The sequence below is a fragment of the Pelophylax lessonae genome, assembly GCF_965119305.1.
Source record: "Pelophylax lessonae genome assembly, chromosome: 12".
NCBI classification, from domain to species: domain Eukaryota; kingdom Metazoa; phylum Chordata; class Amphibia; order Anura; family Ranidae; genus Pelophylax; species Pelophylax lessonae.
The window spans coordinates 180,909,336-180,925,111 of NC_138779.1; the positions used below are offsets into that span (position 1 = coordinate 180,909,336).

The following is a 15,776-nucleotide window of genomic DNA, read 5'->3' on the forward strand; positions in this document are numbered from 1 at the left end:
CAGAAGAGAGAAAGTAGGGTAGCCAGGCGGAGAAGTCATCAAGAAAGGTTGATACTGGTCCAGGGGGGCGGTAGATCACAGCTATCCTTAGAGAGACAGGGGAGAAAAGATGAATGCAGTGTACCTCAAATGAGGAGAGTGACAGAGAGGGAGGCGGCTGAAGTACCTGAAAGGAGCTATGTGGGGCTAGAAGGATCCCGACACCCCCTCCCTTGCGTCCATTGGGTCTAGGGGAGTGAGTCCATAGAAGACCACCTTGGGATAGGGCAGCAGAAGACGCAGTGTCGGATTCGTGAAGCCAGGTTTCGGTGATGGAGAGTAGATTAAATGAATTAGCGATGAAAAGGTCATGGAGAGAGGTGAGTTTGTTACAGACAGAGCGGGCGTTCCAAAGGGCGCAAGAGAAAGGGAGTCCAGTCTTGGGAAGAAGAGAGATAGGAACTAGATTGTGCTGAGTGCGACTGCAGCCAGAGGGTGTAGGGTAGGTGGTGTATTGAGCATGGGTAGATGGAGGCCCAGGGTTTGGGGATATGTCTCCAGAGGCCAGGAGAAGCAGAAAGGTGAGGGTGGTAATATGAGAGTGTGATTTATATGAAGGGACATGCCTCAGTGTCCTTGAAGATTTGTGTGCATGTGGATTTAGAAATAGCAGGAGATGGTGAGTGCAGTAATAAGGTGAGGACAGAAGTAATGATGATGTATATAAGCTGTGGGGTGGAGAAGAGGGGTGAAGTAGAGAGAATTTAAGGATGGAGGATAGGGCAGTCAGAAGAAGTGGCAGAGAGTGCATTTTACCAGGATAGAGCTGAAGAGGTGAGACAAAAAAAAAAAAAAATAAAGGATGGAGATCACCTGCCGTATATGTGGTATATATCTCAGCCTTTCCTGTGTTCATTCACTTTGTTCATTCTCTGAAGTGCAGAATCCGAAGTGCATGCCACTTGTAGAAATCGTCCCCCCCCACTTAGAGAAGAGAGCCCCCCAAAAGCAAATGTGCCCCCCTGCAAATGTGCTGTCCCCAAGTGATGCTGCACTTATATACTTTTAGACCTGGGGTGGGGGCTTATCCAATTAAGCAATCAGGAATTGATAAATTAGGGCTGGTTAGCTGGCACTGGGTTTCACTTCAGAAAGATCTACAGATAACCGGGGGATACCTCTAAAGGTTAAAGGCTGTAATGGTTATAAATTTAAGGTAAGAAAGCATATAGCAGCACCAGTTTACAGCTGGATAAACAAATGAACATACCACATTAAAACAAAGCCTAGAAAACGCAGGTACACGCTTTCAATGTTGGATGGTTGCAAGCAAAGTTGGACACATACCTGTGGAGAGACAGAGAAGGATTAGATGACACATTGAGATGAATGAATTCTGCAGAATCAGAAGTGCATGCCACTTGTAGAAATCGTCCCCCCCACTTAGAGAATAGAGCCCCCCAAAAGCAAATGTGCCCCCTGCAAATGCAAATGAGGTTTAATGTGGAGAAGTGTAAGGTTTTGCACATGGGGACTAAAAACCTAAAAGCACAATACACTTTAGGGGGGGAACCTTTGGGGGAATCAAAAATGGAGAAGGATCTGGGAGTCCTGGTAGAGGATGGACTAAGCAATAGCATGCAATGTCAAGCGGCAGCTGCTAAAGCCAGCAGAATATTAGCATGCATAAAGAAAGGGATGTATTCCAGAGATAAAACTATAATTCTTCCACTTTATAAAACTCTGGTCTGACCACATCTGGAGTATTCTGTCCAGTTCTGGTCGCCAGTCCTCAGGAGGGATGTGTTGGAGCTGGAGAGAGTCCAGAGAAGGGCAACTAAACTAATTGGGGGATTGTAGGACCTTAATTATGAAGAGCGTCTGCAGTCACTTGATTTATTCTCCCTGGAGAAGAGATGCCAGAGAGGGGACATAATAGCAAATTATAAATATCTCTGAGATCTGGTGATCTCAGCATAGAAAAAAAGCTATTCAGTCGGAAGGACTGCATTGGGACTCGAGGGCATACAATGCATCTGGAGGAGAAGCGTTTTAACCTGAGGCATCGAGGGGGGTTCTTTACTGTTAGAGAATTCCACAATCTTGTATCTCTACCACAAGAGGTGGTTTCTGGGGGAAGTAAGGTGGCTTTCAAAAGACTCTTAGACGTACATCTCAAGAATCAGAACATTCAGGGGTATGCGAGATGATTACGGCCACACACACCTACACAGGTTGAACTGGATGGACTATTGTCTTTATTCGACCTCACCTACTATGTAACTAATATTATGTAGATTTTCTTTAGCAGACCAAGAGTGTCGCTTAAGCCCCCCCCCCGGGCTTTAGATTTTTAGTTTTAGCAGGGGTTCCCCGAGACCAGAAATATATTTCAAGGGTTCCTCTTTGCTGAAAAGGGGTGTCCCGTGGACATCCGGCCGCCAGATCCACTGATTGGCTTTCCTGTGGCCAATCGGCGCGTGCATGCGCCCCCACTAGCTGTCCATACAAGTACGTCGTTTCGCAGGACAGAGCCGAACTGCCGCAGCTGGTCAGCAAGTGGTTTTAAAATGTGTATTTTTTTTCAAAAATTGCATTTGAAAAACCGATGCGCAAATACCACGTGACATAAAAAATTGCAGCACCCACCAATTTATTCTCTAGGGCGGGGATCCTCAAACTACGGCCCTCCAGTTGTTGTGGAACTACACATCCCATGAGGCATTGTAAAACTCTGGCATTCACAGACATGACTAGGCATGATGGGAATTGTAGTTCCTAAACAACTGGAGGGCCATAGTTTGAAGACCCCTGCTCTAGGGCATCTGCTTTAAACAAATATATATAATATTTGGGGGTTCTAAGAAATTTTCTGGCAAAAAATACAGATTGCTACAGTTGTGTTCATAAGTTTACATACCCTGTCAGAATTTGATTTCTTGTCCATTTTTCCAAGAATATGATTTATAACCCAAAAACATTTTCTTTAGCTCATGGTTAGTGTTTGGCTGAAGCCATTTATTATCAGTCAACTGTGTTTACTCTTTTTAAATCATAATGACAACAGAAACTACCCAAATGACCCTGATCAAAAGTTTACATACCCTGGTGATTTTGGCCTGATAACATGCACACAAGTTGACACAAAGGTGTTTGGCTATTAAAGGTAACCATCCTCACCTGTCATCTGTTTGCTTGTGATTAGTGTGTGTGTGTGTGTGTATGCATATAAAAGGTCAATGGGTTTCTGGACTCCTGACAGACCCTTGCATCTTTCATCCAGTGCTGCACAAACGTTTCTGGAGTCATGGGGAAAGCAAAAGAATTGTCAAAAGATCTACGGGAAAAGGTAGTTGAACTGTATAAAACAGGAAAGGGATATAAAAAGATATCCAAGGAATTGAGAATGCTAATCAGTGTTCAAACTCTAATCAGGAAGTGGAAAATGAGGGGTTCTGATGAAACCAAACCATGGTCAGGTAGACCAACTAAAATTTCATCCACAACTGGCAGGAAAATTGTTCGGGATGCAAAGAAAAACCCACAAATAACTTCAGGTGAAATACAGGACTCTGAAAACATGTGGTGTGTTTGTTTCAAGATACACAATAAGGAGGCACTTGAAGAAAGATGGGCTGAAAAGCCATTACTACGCAAATGCCACAAAGTATCACACTTACAATACGCCAAACATCACAGAGACAAGCCTCAAACCTTTGGGTCCAAAGTCATTTGGAGTGATGAGACCAAAATTGAGCTTTTTGTCCACAACCATAAACCTTACATTTGGAGAGGAGTCAACAAGGCCTATGATGAAAGGTACACCATTCCTACTGTGAAACACGGAGGTGGATGGCTGATGTTTTTGGGGATGTGTGAGCTACAAAGGCACAGGAAATTTGGTCAGAATTGATGGCAAGATGAATGCAGTATGTTATCAAGAAATACTGGAGGAAAATTTGCATTCATCAGACCGGAAGCTGCGCATGGGACATTCCAACATGACAATGATCCTAAACACAAGGTCGAGTCGACCTGTCATTGGCTACAGCAGAATAAAGTGAAGGCTCTGGAGTGGCCATCTCAGTCTTCTGACCTCAATATCATTGAGCCACTCTGGGGAAGATCTCAAACGTGCAATTCATGCAAGACTGCCCAATAATTTACAGGAACTGGAGGCTTTTGGCCAGGAAGAATGGGCAGCTTTACCATCTGAGAAGATAAAGAGCCTCATCCACCAATACCACAAAAGACTTCAAGCTGTCATTGATGTTAAAGGGGGCAATAAACGGTATTAAGAACTGGGTTAACTTTTTGATCAGGGTCATTTGGGTAGTTTCTGTTGTCATTGGGATTTAAAAAGAGTAAACACAGTTCATTGATAATAAATGGCTTCAGCCAAATGCTAACCATGAGTGAAAGAAGAGCTTTTGTTATATTCATATTCTCTTCTGAAAAATGGCCAAGAAATAATAAATTCTGCCAAGGTATGTAAACTTATAAGCACAACTGTATTTATTTTCAAATTATACAAAAAAAATTGGGCTAACTTTACCGTGTTTTTTTTTTTTTTTTTTTAATTCATGAAAGTGTGTTTAAAAAAAAAAAAAAAAAACACTGCAAATACTGTGTGACATAAAAAGATTGCAACACAACACACCATTTTATTCTATAGGGTCTGCTAAAAAGCTAAAAAAAAAAAAAAAAAAATATATATATATAATGCTTGGGGATTCTAAGTAGTTTTCGAGCAAAAAAAAAAAAAAGATTTTTACATGTAGGAGTAAAGTGTCAGAAAAGGCTTGGGAAGGAGGTGGTTAATCAGCGAAGAAAAATCGTAGCAGTTAAATGGGACCAGTTGGTATGAGCTAATGCCTTTTGTGCACCTCTTTTAGGAAATATGCAGGAGACAGGTAATTTAATTGGTCAAATGATGTCCCAATTATAGGTTAAATCTCTTCTCTTGACATTGCAGCCATTTCAAATGCACAATCCACACCTGTAATGATTTTTTTAGCAAAATGTGCTGTTATGCAGAGTAAATAATATCTGGAGTCTATCATCCAAATTGCTGCAACTTTCCAAATTGTGTAGTATGAAAATTTCTGCTCGGCTAGAGACCGAATCCTTTATTTTTATTATTATATTTATTTTTTTTTTTTTATTGCACAGTTGTATGAAAAGCAGAAGAACGAGAAGAAGACAGAAATGGAAGAATTGAACAAAGCTGCAAAAGAGTCCAAAATGAAAGTGTTTCTTGATAAAGAAATGTCCATCATCAGTAAACCACTTAACCCCTTCTCAAAGAAAATGGGTATAATAAAATGTTTCTCTGTTAATCATAACCTTCTTTTTTTTTTTTTTTATGCACTACTGTTGGTGCAGTCTGCAGGGTTGGTAACTCATCCCATTAATAAGTAATATCACAAACCAACTTTGACCATTAAATTCCAAAAGGAAAATTAATAACCAAGTTCTATAATGATCTTGGTGATACTGTGTTAGTGCTCTTTAAATCATACAACTGTGCTCTGATCCACTTATGCCTATAGTGTCCCACATGGTAGTGACCAACTATCGCTAGTATGGTCTATTGCGTTTGTGGGGAATTCCACTTACTGATCATTGTCACTCAAATAAATCCACCTCCACTCCTTATGCCCGGGGTAGTCACTCAGAGGGAAAGATGACAGAGAGAGACCTTATCGAAAAGTGCCACTTAATACATTTTATTTATAAAATAGGGTAGAGATGCATTCACATTAAAAAAAAACAAAAAAAAAAACCTTTTCGTACCTGGTGTAAACAGCATTTGTAAGCAGTGGGCTGGTGCCCGTTCCACTACCAGAAGCGCGGCTCAGTGCCCAGGGATGACGTCATCGGAAGTTATGTCACAATCACATGCATTAGCCTCGACACGTTTCAACCTGATAGGTCATCCCCAAAAGCTAAGATTCTGCCATCTTTAGTCCTGGCTTTATATCCTTAGTGGGCATTAATCCTGTACTGGCCATTTGAAATTAGACTTGGGCTTTAATTGCTGTATACAGCAGCTGTATATTAATTTCTGTTGGATGTATAAAATGTATAAAATGCAACTCAGTCCTTGTATCCTAATCAAGCATATTAGACATTCAGCAGCACTTAAATGTTAAGAGTCCCTCCACATATCTGAAACAGTTCATAATGTTCAGACAGAGTTGAAAGTGTCCAAACATAATGCAGGAAACCAGGTATAGTATGTGAAATCTTCCTCAGATGCGAGGCACCAGTGTTTTCAAACAAAGGTTCAAAAAGCCTTCACCACACCGTCTGTGCTCCCCTATGCAATGGACACTCACCACATATCACATTGAATCACGCCTGTATGCATAAGCTGCATGAGCCCTTGCTTCCAGTAGAAATAACTCTAATTTCCCAGCATTTGACCCTCACATCACCGTGTTGTCATAGTTCAGCCTTGATGGTTATTTCACCATCAAACAAACATGGCGGCAGCAAGCCATGTGCTCACATCTGTAGGCCAAAATTTCTGTTGGAGTTTAGATTTGTATGCACATAGTTGTACGAGTATCACTGGAAAGATCACTGTGGGATTTTATTAATCTTATTTTGGAATGTATTTGTCGCAGTTGGTTTGTGATGGTACTTATTAGTGGAAAGCGCAGTTTTCATTTTCTTTTCACTGTTTTTTTTTTTTTTTTTTTTATTGCTATACAGCACATATAATTACTGCAGCTGACACTAATTCATTTATTTTTACAATAAACCAAGGTGCAGGATTTTTCCAGACATAACTCATCTCATTAACTGGTGATGCATACAGATTACACAATTCCTGGGGATGTTTAGCCCTTCTGCTGTCAGTGGTGCCTTTTCATTTCATTTAAGTTACGTTTGCTAAAGACTTCCCTTTCCTATAAACCATATATTTCTGAAAGGATGTGTTGTTTGTTTGGTACAGGGTATGTAGAGGTGGTAGAGGCTACAACCAGTTTAGATCTGCTACCTCTGTTCATACCGCACAGTCTTTCCTCCATACCGCTTAGTAACGCTCAGCCTGCTAAATCCAAGCCAAAGCTTTGCTGAAGGAGCCAAACCTCTTCAGTGATGTGGAGCCTGATAAGTGTGCAGGTTCAGCATCACTGAGCACATCTCTGCTGGCCACTCATCTGCTTGTGTGGGAAGCACAGAGGTTGAGCAGGTAACTCTACATAGGTGATACTTAGCCTGCACATTTAATTGGCTCAGTGTCACTGAGCTGACTCTACCTGTGCACACCCAGCAACCCCGCCCGAGGCAGCCATCTTTGCCGTTGGGAAGAACAGCAGAAATGGACTTTAGGGACACCACTATTTCTTCTTTGTTTTCTTTTTTATAGCTTTCTGTGTCACCTGTCACACTAAACTATTTATTCACATTCCAGTCTGATCTTAGTTTGGCTACCTGGCGATTTTTTGTTTTTTAGGGGGTATATGGGTTACTGAATGATACAGATGATGTACATGATGATCTTGCATGTGCTTTTTTTGTTCTACTTTAAGGAAGCTGCATGGCAATCATAATATTCATTGTGAGTTTCTTCTTCTTCCTTTTTTTTTTTTTTTTTTTTTTTTTTTAGAGAGTAATGGCTCAGCAGAGGAGGCCAGCAGCAGCCAAAAAGGCAGTGAGGATAAAAGCAAGCAGCTTCCAAGCTTTTGGATCCCATCGCTGACACCAGAGGCTAAATCCACGCTAGTGAAGAAGCCAGTGAGTTTCCTAAATTAAAACAAAACGAATGTATTTATACAAGTGATGTACGGGATTTATTCATCTAATAGGAGACAAGGCAGTTAAATGAAACTCAAACCATTTCGACCTGCACTCCAGACAGCTATATATGTAACATGTCATATCTCCATAGAATACATTCTGTTATCCTTTTACAATAGTTACATCACAGCCTGCACTCAACACAGTGATTACATGTTATTTATTCACTACCAGCCAGATTGTACATAAAATAAAAACATCCTTTAAAACACATAGGGAGAGGTTTACTAAAACTGGAGATTGCAAAATCTGCTTAGAAACAAATTTGGTTTCTGGTTTTATTTTCAAAGCTTAATTGAACAAGCTACTGATTGGCTACCATGCACATCTGCAACAGGTTCTAAGTGCCCCAGTAGTAAATTTCCCCTATAATAAAATGTACCTACATGTTCCTAAAGCCCTACAAACCTTTCCCCTTTCCTGCATATTATTTATAAATGCACTATTTAATTATATTATATTGGTCCCTTCCTATAGTATAAATGGGTAGCTGCCTTCTCAATTTTGCTTATACGTCCAGAGATGTAATTTTCATATTCCAGCATATAGTTTATATACTTACGATTTTATCCTAAAGCACCGGTTTTTAATGTAAAGCTTGGAGTGTTGACAAAGCTTCGCTACAATCCCCTGTGTTTGTTCAAGTAGAAAGTAGAAAATGTTTATTAAGAAAAGTATAAAAGCAATGCAGAGCACTTTCATACAATAAAACGATCCTCTGTGTTTGTTCAGTCCACTCACCTGGTGGTGGGATCCACTCCGAGGTATGGTTAGTTACATTGTGTGTCCTCTTCCAAATCACTCCTTTCCAAAAATGCTAGGTAGGTTTTGGTTCTGTATTAGCAGTATCACAGAGAGCAGTCAAGCCGCAATAGCTGTATAGTAAATACAGGGTTAGGTATTCCAGCCAGAGTAGCTGCATAATCTGTGCTGTGTCAAGCAGTAGCTTTGCAGGTAACTAGGGATGCACCGAAATTTCGGCCACCAAAATTATCGGCCGAAAATGAGCCTATCTCATTTCGGCCGATAATGGGTTAACATTGCCGAAAATAAATATGGCCACCGTGGGGAAGGAGGAGGGCGCAGCGCAGGGCAGGTTTTAAAAGTCCCGCCTCTGGCCGGCCGTCCGCCTCTCAATGACGTCCCTACTACGATCTGTGCATTATGAATGGACATACCAGGCGGGGCGAGCGGCGGCTATAGAGAGAACTAATGTGATCCATCCCTGTCAGCTCAGCACGTCTATGTGTGAATGAGAACAGAACTGAGCTGACACCGGGCGGGGGGGCGGGTGGAGCGGCCGCTATTAGCTGTAACTATGTGAGAGCTTCACTTCCCTGTCAGCGGAGATACATGCCTATCAGGGAAGTGAAGCTCTCGCATAGTTACAGCTAATAGCGGCCGCTCCCCCCGCCCGGTGTCAGGTCAGTTCTGTTCTCATTCACACATAGTCGTGCTGAGCTGACAGGGATGGATCACATTAGTTCTCTCTATAGCGGCTGCTCGCCCCGCACCCCCCCCCCTCCCCGATTGTTATGTCCATTCATTAATGCACAGATCGTAGTAGGGACGTCATTGAGAGGCGGTGCCGCTGGCCAGAGGCGGGACTTTTGAATGAAGGACACCCGAGGAGGGGGACGCTGAGGCAGTGGGGGGGGGGGGGGGGAGTTGAGGCAGCTTACCAATGGTATTTGTATTATGAAGCATGAGGGGTTAATATATTGTCACTGCTGGTCACTCATCTATTAGTGATCGACCAGTGGCAGGTAATTAACCCCTTTGTGTTGCATTAGTGCAACCAGTATCAGTGTTAATTAACACTGGTTGCACTAATACTGGTTGCACTAATGCAGCACAAAGGGCTTAATTACCTGCCACTGGTCAATCACTAATAGATGAGTGACCAGCAGTGACAATACATTAACCCCTCATGCTTCATAATACAAATACCATTGGTAATTAAATTAACCTCTTGCCAACCCATCGCAGTACATATACTGTGACAGTGTGGCAGCGACAGGTGTACGTCACTGCCTGTTTTTGGTGTATGCCCCTGTTCTATCAATTTTAAAAAATTTTGGGGGAAAAAGTCATTTTCGGTTTTCGGCCAAGGGCATCCTGCATTTTCGGTTTCGGCCCAAAATTTTCATTTCGGTGCATCCCTACAGGTAACACTGGACTGGGGATGAGGTCACAAAAGCTGTGCAACAAACATCAGACAAAGCAATTAGGTCACTGCTGTTTTGTTGTAAATGCTAAGCATCGGAAGTGTCTTTGCAATAATTACAGATGTGCCATTCTGGTGTACATGGTTCTGACGGAGAGACTATCCCTGTTTATTTGCCAAGAATTTATAAATCTGTCTAGCCATTTTTGTGATTCACACGCCGCACAGCTAGGAAGGAGACATCACTTTCTCTGTCAGAATTGAAGTATAGAGCGTGCAGATTGGAGAGTGCATTGGAATAATTCTTGTTTATGTGAAAGGAACAAAAGTGACCAGCGCTATGGAGTTTATAGACAATATATATGGATAGATTATATAGAGGTGTAAGCTGCCAACAACCAAACCCCTTGGTGATAGGGGTCAGAAGTATAATAAAGTGCAAGCAGGTTGATAAAGGCGCTACCTGTGAATAACAGATTCTTGTTTATATCTGCCTGTAAATCGGCTTTAACAAGATGGGAAGTAAAGCTCGGTTCACACTGCTGCAAAGGCAACTGTCTGCAACTTCCTTCCAACTTGATCTGATGTAGAACTTGATCTGATGTAGATGCTATTTAGGAGCCTGTACAAGGGGTGAAATCGCAACCAAGTCAGACCAAAGTAGTGCAGGAAACTTTTCTAAAGTTGGAGCGACTTGTGTGGTATCAGTTAAGATGGCTCTCCTAGGGAAACCATTGAATTGGACATGTTTTACAACTTGGGGTCCAGTATAAATTTCCTCAGTGAAAACATTTTCGTCACAATTTTCGTCAGTGGCCTTTATACAGTGACGAAAACTAAATGAAAAGTAGACCATTCTTTCGTCCACTGAAGAAAACTATAAGGAACAAAATTGTGAGGGAGGGATGTTTGCCCTCAGAACTTACGGTTTCCATGGAGCTTCATACCTAGCAGTTGGCACTAGAGATGTTGGCTGCATCTCTTACACGAGTGCCTGGACTACGAGCGTCTGGACAGCATAACGCACACACGCGAATGGGAGAGGCTGGATATGCTTTCCTCCCTGTGCCAGCCCGTCCGTGCCCTGTGCATGTGAGGAGGATGCGTGGGTGGAAAGTTTTAAACAAGTAGCCGAAAAATGAAGTCAGGGACTGAGTGAGTGAGCAGTTCAGCACTTTGACCATACTCTCCCACTTCTCCTTCAATCCCTTTCTGCCATCTCTCTCTCCCCCCTCCTCATCTTTCTTATGTTGTCCCCCAGCAGAACCTTTCTTTAACTGCAAGCATAGAGCTTTCTTTCTTCAGGCTATAATAGTACTTAGTTCTATGTGCATTTAGGTGGACTTGCCATGCTATTACCTTGAGGGATTGGCATTTAGGAGGTTAAAACAGGCAGTGAGGAAAAGAGATATCACCTCCACAGTGCCTGTCAAATGCCTCTGAAAAGTGACCTGAGCATGGATCACTTTTCAGTGGAGTGACAGTGCTTGCTGCCGGTGTGAACAACTCTTTAGGTTCACACTGTTATGCTCTGGTTTGGCCGCAGTTGTAGTGTACTCACAGTTTTCCTGAATGTTTCTCCTGGTTTTAGCCGCAGTCCCGTAGACTACTATTAGGTTGCACTTTTTTATAGGCTTTTCTGAAAGCGCACAAAAGATGCAGCATGCAGGACTTTTGGTGGACTTTCAAAAAATGTGGCAAAAATGTGCAGCCTAATAGAAGTCAATGGGATTGCGGCTATAACCAGGAGTAACCTGCAGAAAAACTGCAAGTACACCACCACAGCAAGCGAGCCATGCTCAAGTCACTTTTCAGAGGCATTTGACAGGCACTAAAAAGGTGATATCACATTTCCTCTCATACCACTGCCCAGAGCACTGTGTGCATTACAGGCCTCCTTCAACAGACCACCGTTCAGAGCACGGTGCATTAGCGGTCTCCTCAGACCATCCAGTGCGGCTAAATCTGTATCTGTGAGTTTGTTCAAACCTTAATACCATAAATAAAGGTTTTTTTACTCCAGGAGTATCTAAGTTTGGAAATTCTAGAGAAATGCCTAAATAATGCATTACCATTTAACCACTTTACCACCGGAGGATTTTGCTGTCTTCCGTCCAGGCCACTTTTTGCGATTCGGCGCTGTGCGACTTCAACTGACAATTGCGCAGTCGTGCGACGCCGTACCCAAACGAAATTTACGTCCTTTTTTTCCCACAAACAGAGCTTTCTTTTGTTGGTATTTGATCACCTGTGCGATTTTTACTTTTTGCGCTATAAACAAAAAAAGAGCGTTTATTTTGAAAAAATAACAATATTTTTAACATTTTTTTTATATGAAATTCCCCCCAAAAAAGATGTAAAAACCAATTTTTTTAAAAATTTTTGGCCAATTTGTTTTATGCTACATATGTTTGGTAAAAAAAATCGCAATAAGCGTATTTTGATTGGTTTGCACAAAAGTTATTGCGTTTACTAACAAAGGGAAAGATTTCTGTCATTTTTGGTGTTTTTTTTTTTTTAACGCGTAATGGCGGCGATCTGCGATTTTTTTTTTTTTTTTTTTTTTTTTTTTTTTTTTTTTTTTTTTTTTGCGGGACTGCGACATTGCGGCGGACAGATCGGACCCTTGACTGACATTTTTGACACTTTTGGGGGTACCAGTGACATTACTGCAGTAATCAGTGCTATATATATGCACTGTTACTGTAAAAATGACACTGGCAGGGAAGGGGTTAATTTTATTGGAGAGGGAGGGGTTAATGTATGCCTGGTGCTTACTGACGTGTAGGGGGGGGGGAGGTGACTGTGTGAGTCATGGACAGATCGGATGTCCAGCTATGCTGAACAGTCCGATCTGTCACTCCCTGTCACTATGGAGATCCGCCCGCTGTGTTTACACACAGCAGGCGGATCTCCAGACTCGATCCCCGACGATCGGGTAAGAGCAGCGGCGATCGCCCTGGCCCGACTCCCGCTGTGAATGAAAACAGCGGGAGCGAGCCTCCGGCGGCGCGCAAGCGCCGCCCAGAAGGGGGAGTGTCTAACGACGTTAATACTACGTCGCTGGACGATAACGAACCACTCTGCCGCAGTAGTATTACTGTGAGCGGTTCTAAAGTGGTTAACTAACGCAATTAGATATTAGTCGACTAAAATGTACTGCAGATTTAGTCGACCAAATACGACTAAAACAAAAACCATTGCAAATGACCAAAATGGGACTTAAACTAAAATGACATTTTAGTCAAAAGACTAAAGCTGGATACACACTATCCAACTTTTGTGGTTAGATTTCCTTTAGATTTACCTTTTCTATGTAGTGCAAGGGCCTGCCTGATTGCATACAAATTGAAAGTGTTTAGGTTTGTCCTCATATATTATATGGTTTTGGTAAGTCTAAAGGAAAAATTCTTCAGAAAATCCTATAGTGTGTATGGCCCATTAGACTAAAACTTAATTGAAATTTGCTGCCAAAATTAACACTGATGGGGTCTCACAAATCGGATCCCATGTCGCAGCTGTGTGAAATAAGCCTAAAAGGGTGTGCTTATGAAAGGGACATTTCAGGGTTACTTGTGTGTCTCTCCAGGTAAATCTTATTACTAGAAACTAAAATGTTCTGTGACTGAAGGTGTAGCAAACATTTTAAAGGTTAATTTGCACCCCTGCACCTTAACCATGCTTTAAAGCGGATCTACACTGCATCTGAACACCACAAACCAGAAACACTCCCCCCATCCATCTATGACTCCATGCTTTATTTTGTTGAGAAATCACTTTGGAAAACCCCTCCCTACCATTTCTGGCCATGGTCATCTTGAGTAAGGGCAAATTACTAAAGTGGGGTACACCCTATAAGAAAATCGGGCGACCGATTGTCCGCTTTTTTTTTTTTTTTCCCTCGTTTTACAGCAAATCAGAACTGATGAACGAAAATTCTTAAGAAAATTCGTACAACAGGCTTTTTTTTTTTTGTTGTTTCTGATCATGCGCAGTCTTTCTTTTCAGATTTTTATTTTTTAATTTTTTGTTTTTTTTACTTGTACGAAAACAGTACACGGAAACGCAGTACACAGTAAACGGAAATCGTTTGTTTTTTCCCCGTACGAGATAAGTTATGGTTTTTGTCCCTTCGAGAATTTTCGTACCAAAATTCTGAATCGTCTGTAGAAAGTTCTGTACACACTATATGAAAATTGTACGAAAATTCTTTGGATGAAAATGTTCGCCCGATTTTTCTTATAGTGTGTACAAGCTTTTATGTATAATTTACTGCCTGGAACCCATCTGCTCTTAACTCAAGCTTGCAAACAGGCAGGAGGGTGTGCTTAGCTGAGAAAACCCCTCCTCCTCCCCTGAAGACTCCTGAGATGTATGACCTCATTTACCTAGGCAAGAAACAAGGACGTTTTAGGAAAGTTTATCGTGTTTACTTTTAGGTTATATTTTTACGAATGCTAGCAGCATGAGGACTAAAAATAATCAATGTTGATTGTAGGGATGCACTGATTTTATCGGCTGCTGAAAATGATCAGCTGAAAAAAGAGTTATTGGTGTTTTGCTGATAGGAATAAAAAAAGGTGCCAATAATGGCATGCTGTGTCCTATAGACTTCAGTGTAAAATCCCTTCCCTTAGACTTCAATGCAAAAACGCCCCTAGTGAATTCAAAGCCAAGTCACATCTGATAGACTTCAATGCAAAGTCACGCCCCTTGGGAATTCAATGCAAAAATGCCGGCCAAATTATTTTTAATTTTAAAGAGATATATATATATATATATATATATATATATATATATATATATATATATATATATATATATATATATATATATATATATATATATATATATATATATATATATATATTTTTTAAACTTCAGTTTTTGGTTTTGGTTTTTGGCCAAGTGCATCCTAAATTTTTTGGTCTCGGCACCAGATTTTTCTTTTCGGAACACAACTAGTTGATTGGAAGAGTGAAGTCCCACTTTAATGTCTTGCTTGCACCTTAAGAGCTTGGAGGGTTTTGCAGTTTTCAGCATCTGTTTTTGGTAAGGGTGAATGGAACGACCAAATAAAATGCAGTTAACCTGTATTTTTACTAGTGATCGACTGATATCGGTTTTTCGTTACCGGTATTTTGGCTGTTTTGAATGCTGTCTTTTTTTTTTGAATATGGCGCCAGTACCCGAAAGTGATGTCATGACATTACTTCCGGGTTTTTGCACAGAGACCCGATCAGAGTTGAATGCGGCTTTAAACAGGTTTTTGGCGGCCGTGCAGGCTGGTTGCCCAGGTCTCCCGGTGGGACGGGAGACTCGGGCGAACCGCGGAAGGGCGGCGAGGGGTGACGTCCCCTCCCGCTCCTTGTAATGACAGCCGAGCGGCTTCTCAGCCGCATCGGTTGTCATTACAAGACAGCCGACCGTCGGCTATGGACTCCGGTACCGGGGTGATGCCAGCTGCAGGCATCACTCCGGTACAAGCACTTTCCAAAATATCGGCAATATCGGTCATCTTGGTGGCCGATTTCTGATATATTGGCCCTTGATATATCGGCTTTGCTGATAATTGGTCGATCCCTAATTTTTACCCATGGGGCTACTCACAAAATACTCTGCATATAAAAAATACATTGGATAAGCAAGGATTAGCGCAAAATAAAATTGTGAGGTGTTTGAGAATACGGTGTAGGTGGTTCCCCAAACCAATTGACAAGCTGTACACTGACTTCATTGCAGTACCTTGCATTCTGAACTTACCCTATACATAGGAAGAAGGTAAGATGTTGTGTCCGATATCCACCATATAATGAGC

At 41.7% G+C, this 15,776-nt stretch overlaps 1 protein-coding gene across 1 annotated transcript in view; it reads left to right on the forward strand.

The window, feature by feature from the left end:
* NOSIP (nitric oxide synthase interacting protein) overlaps positions 1 to 15,776 on the forward strand; it is a 40,054-nt gene that overhangs the window by 9,276 nt on the left and 15,002 nt on the right. The window contains exons 4-5 of the mRNA XM_082274174.1: positions 5,152 to 5,293; positions 7,601 to 7,728. Of these exons, the coding sequence (XP_082130300.1) occupies positions 5,152 to 5,293; positions 7,601 to 7,728 (270 nt within the window). The remainder of the gene's footprint in view (positions 1 to 5,151; positions 5,294 to 7,600; positions 7,729 to 15,776) is intronic.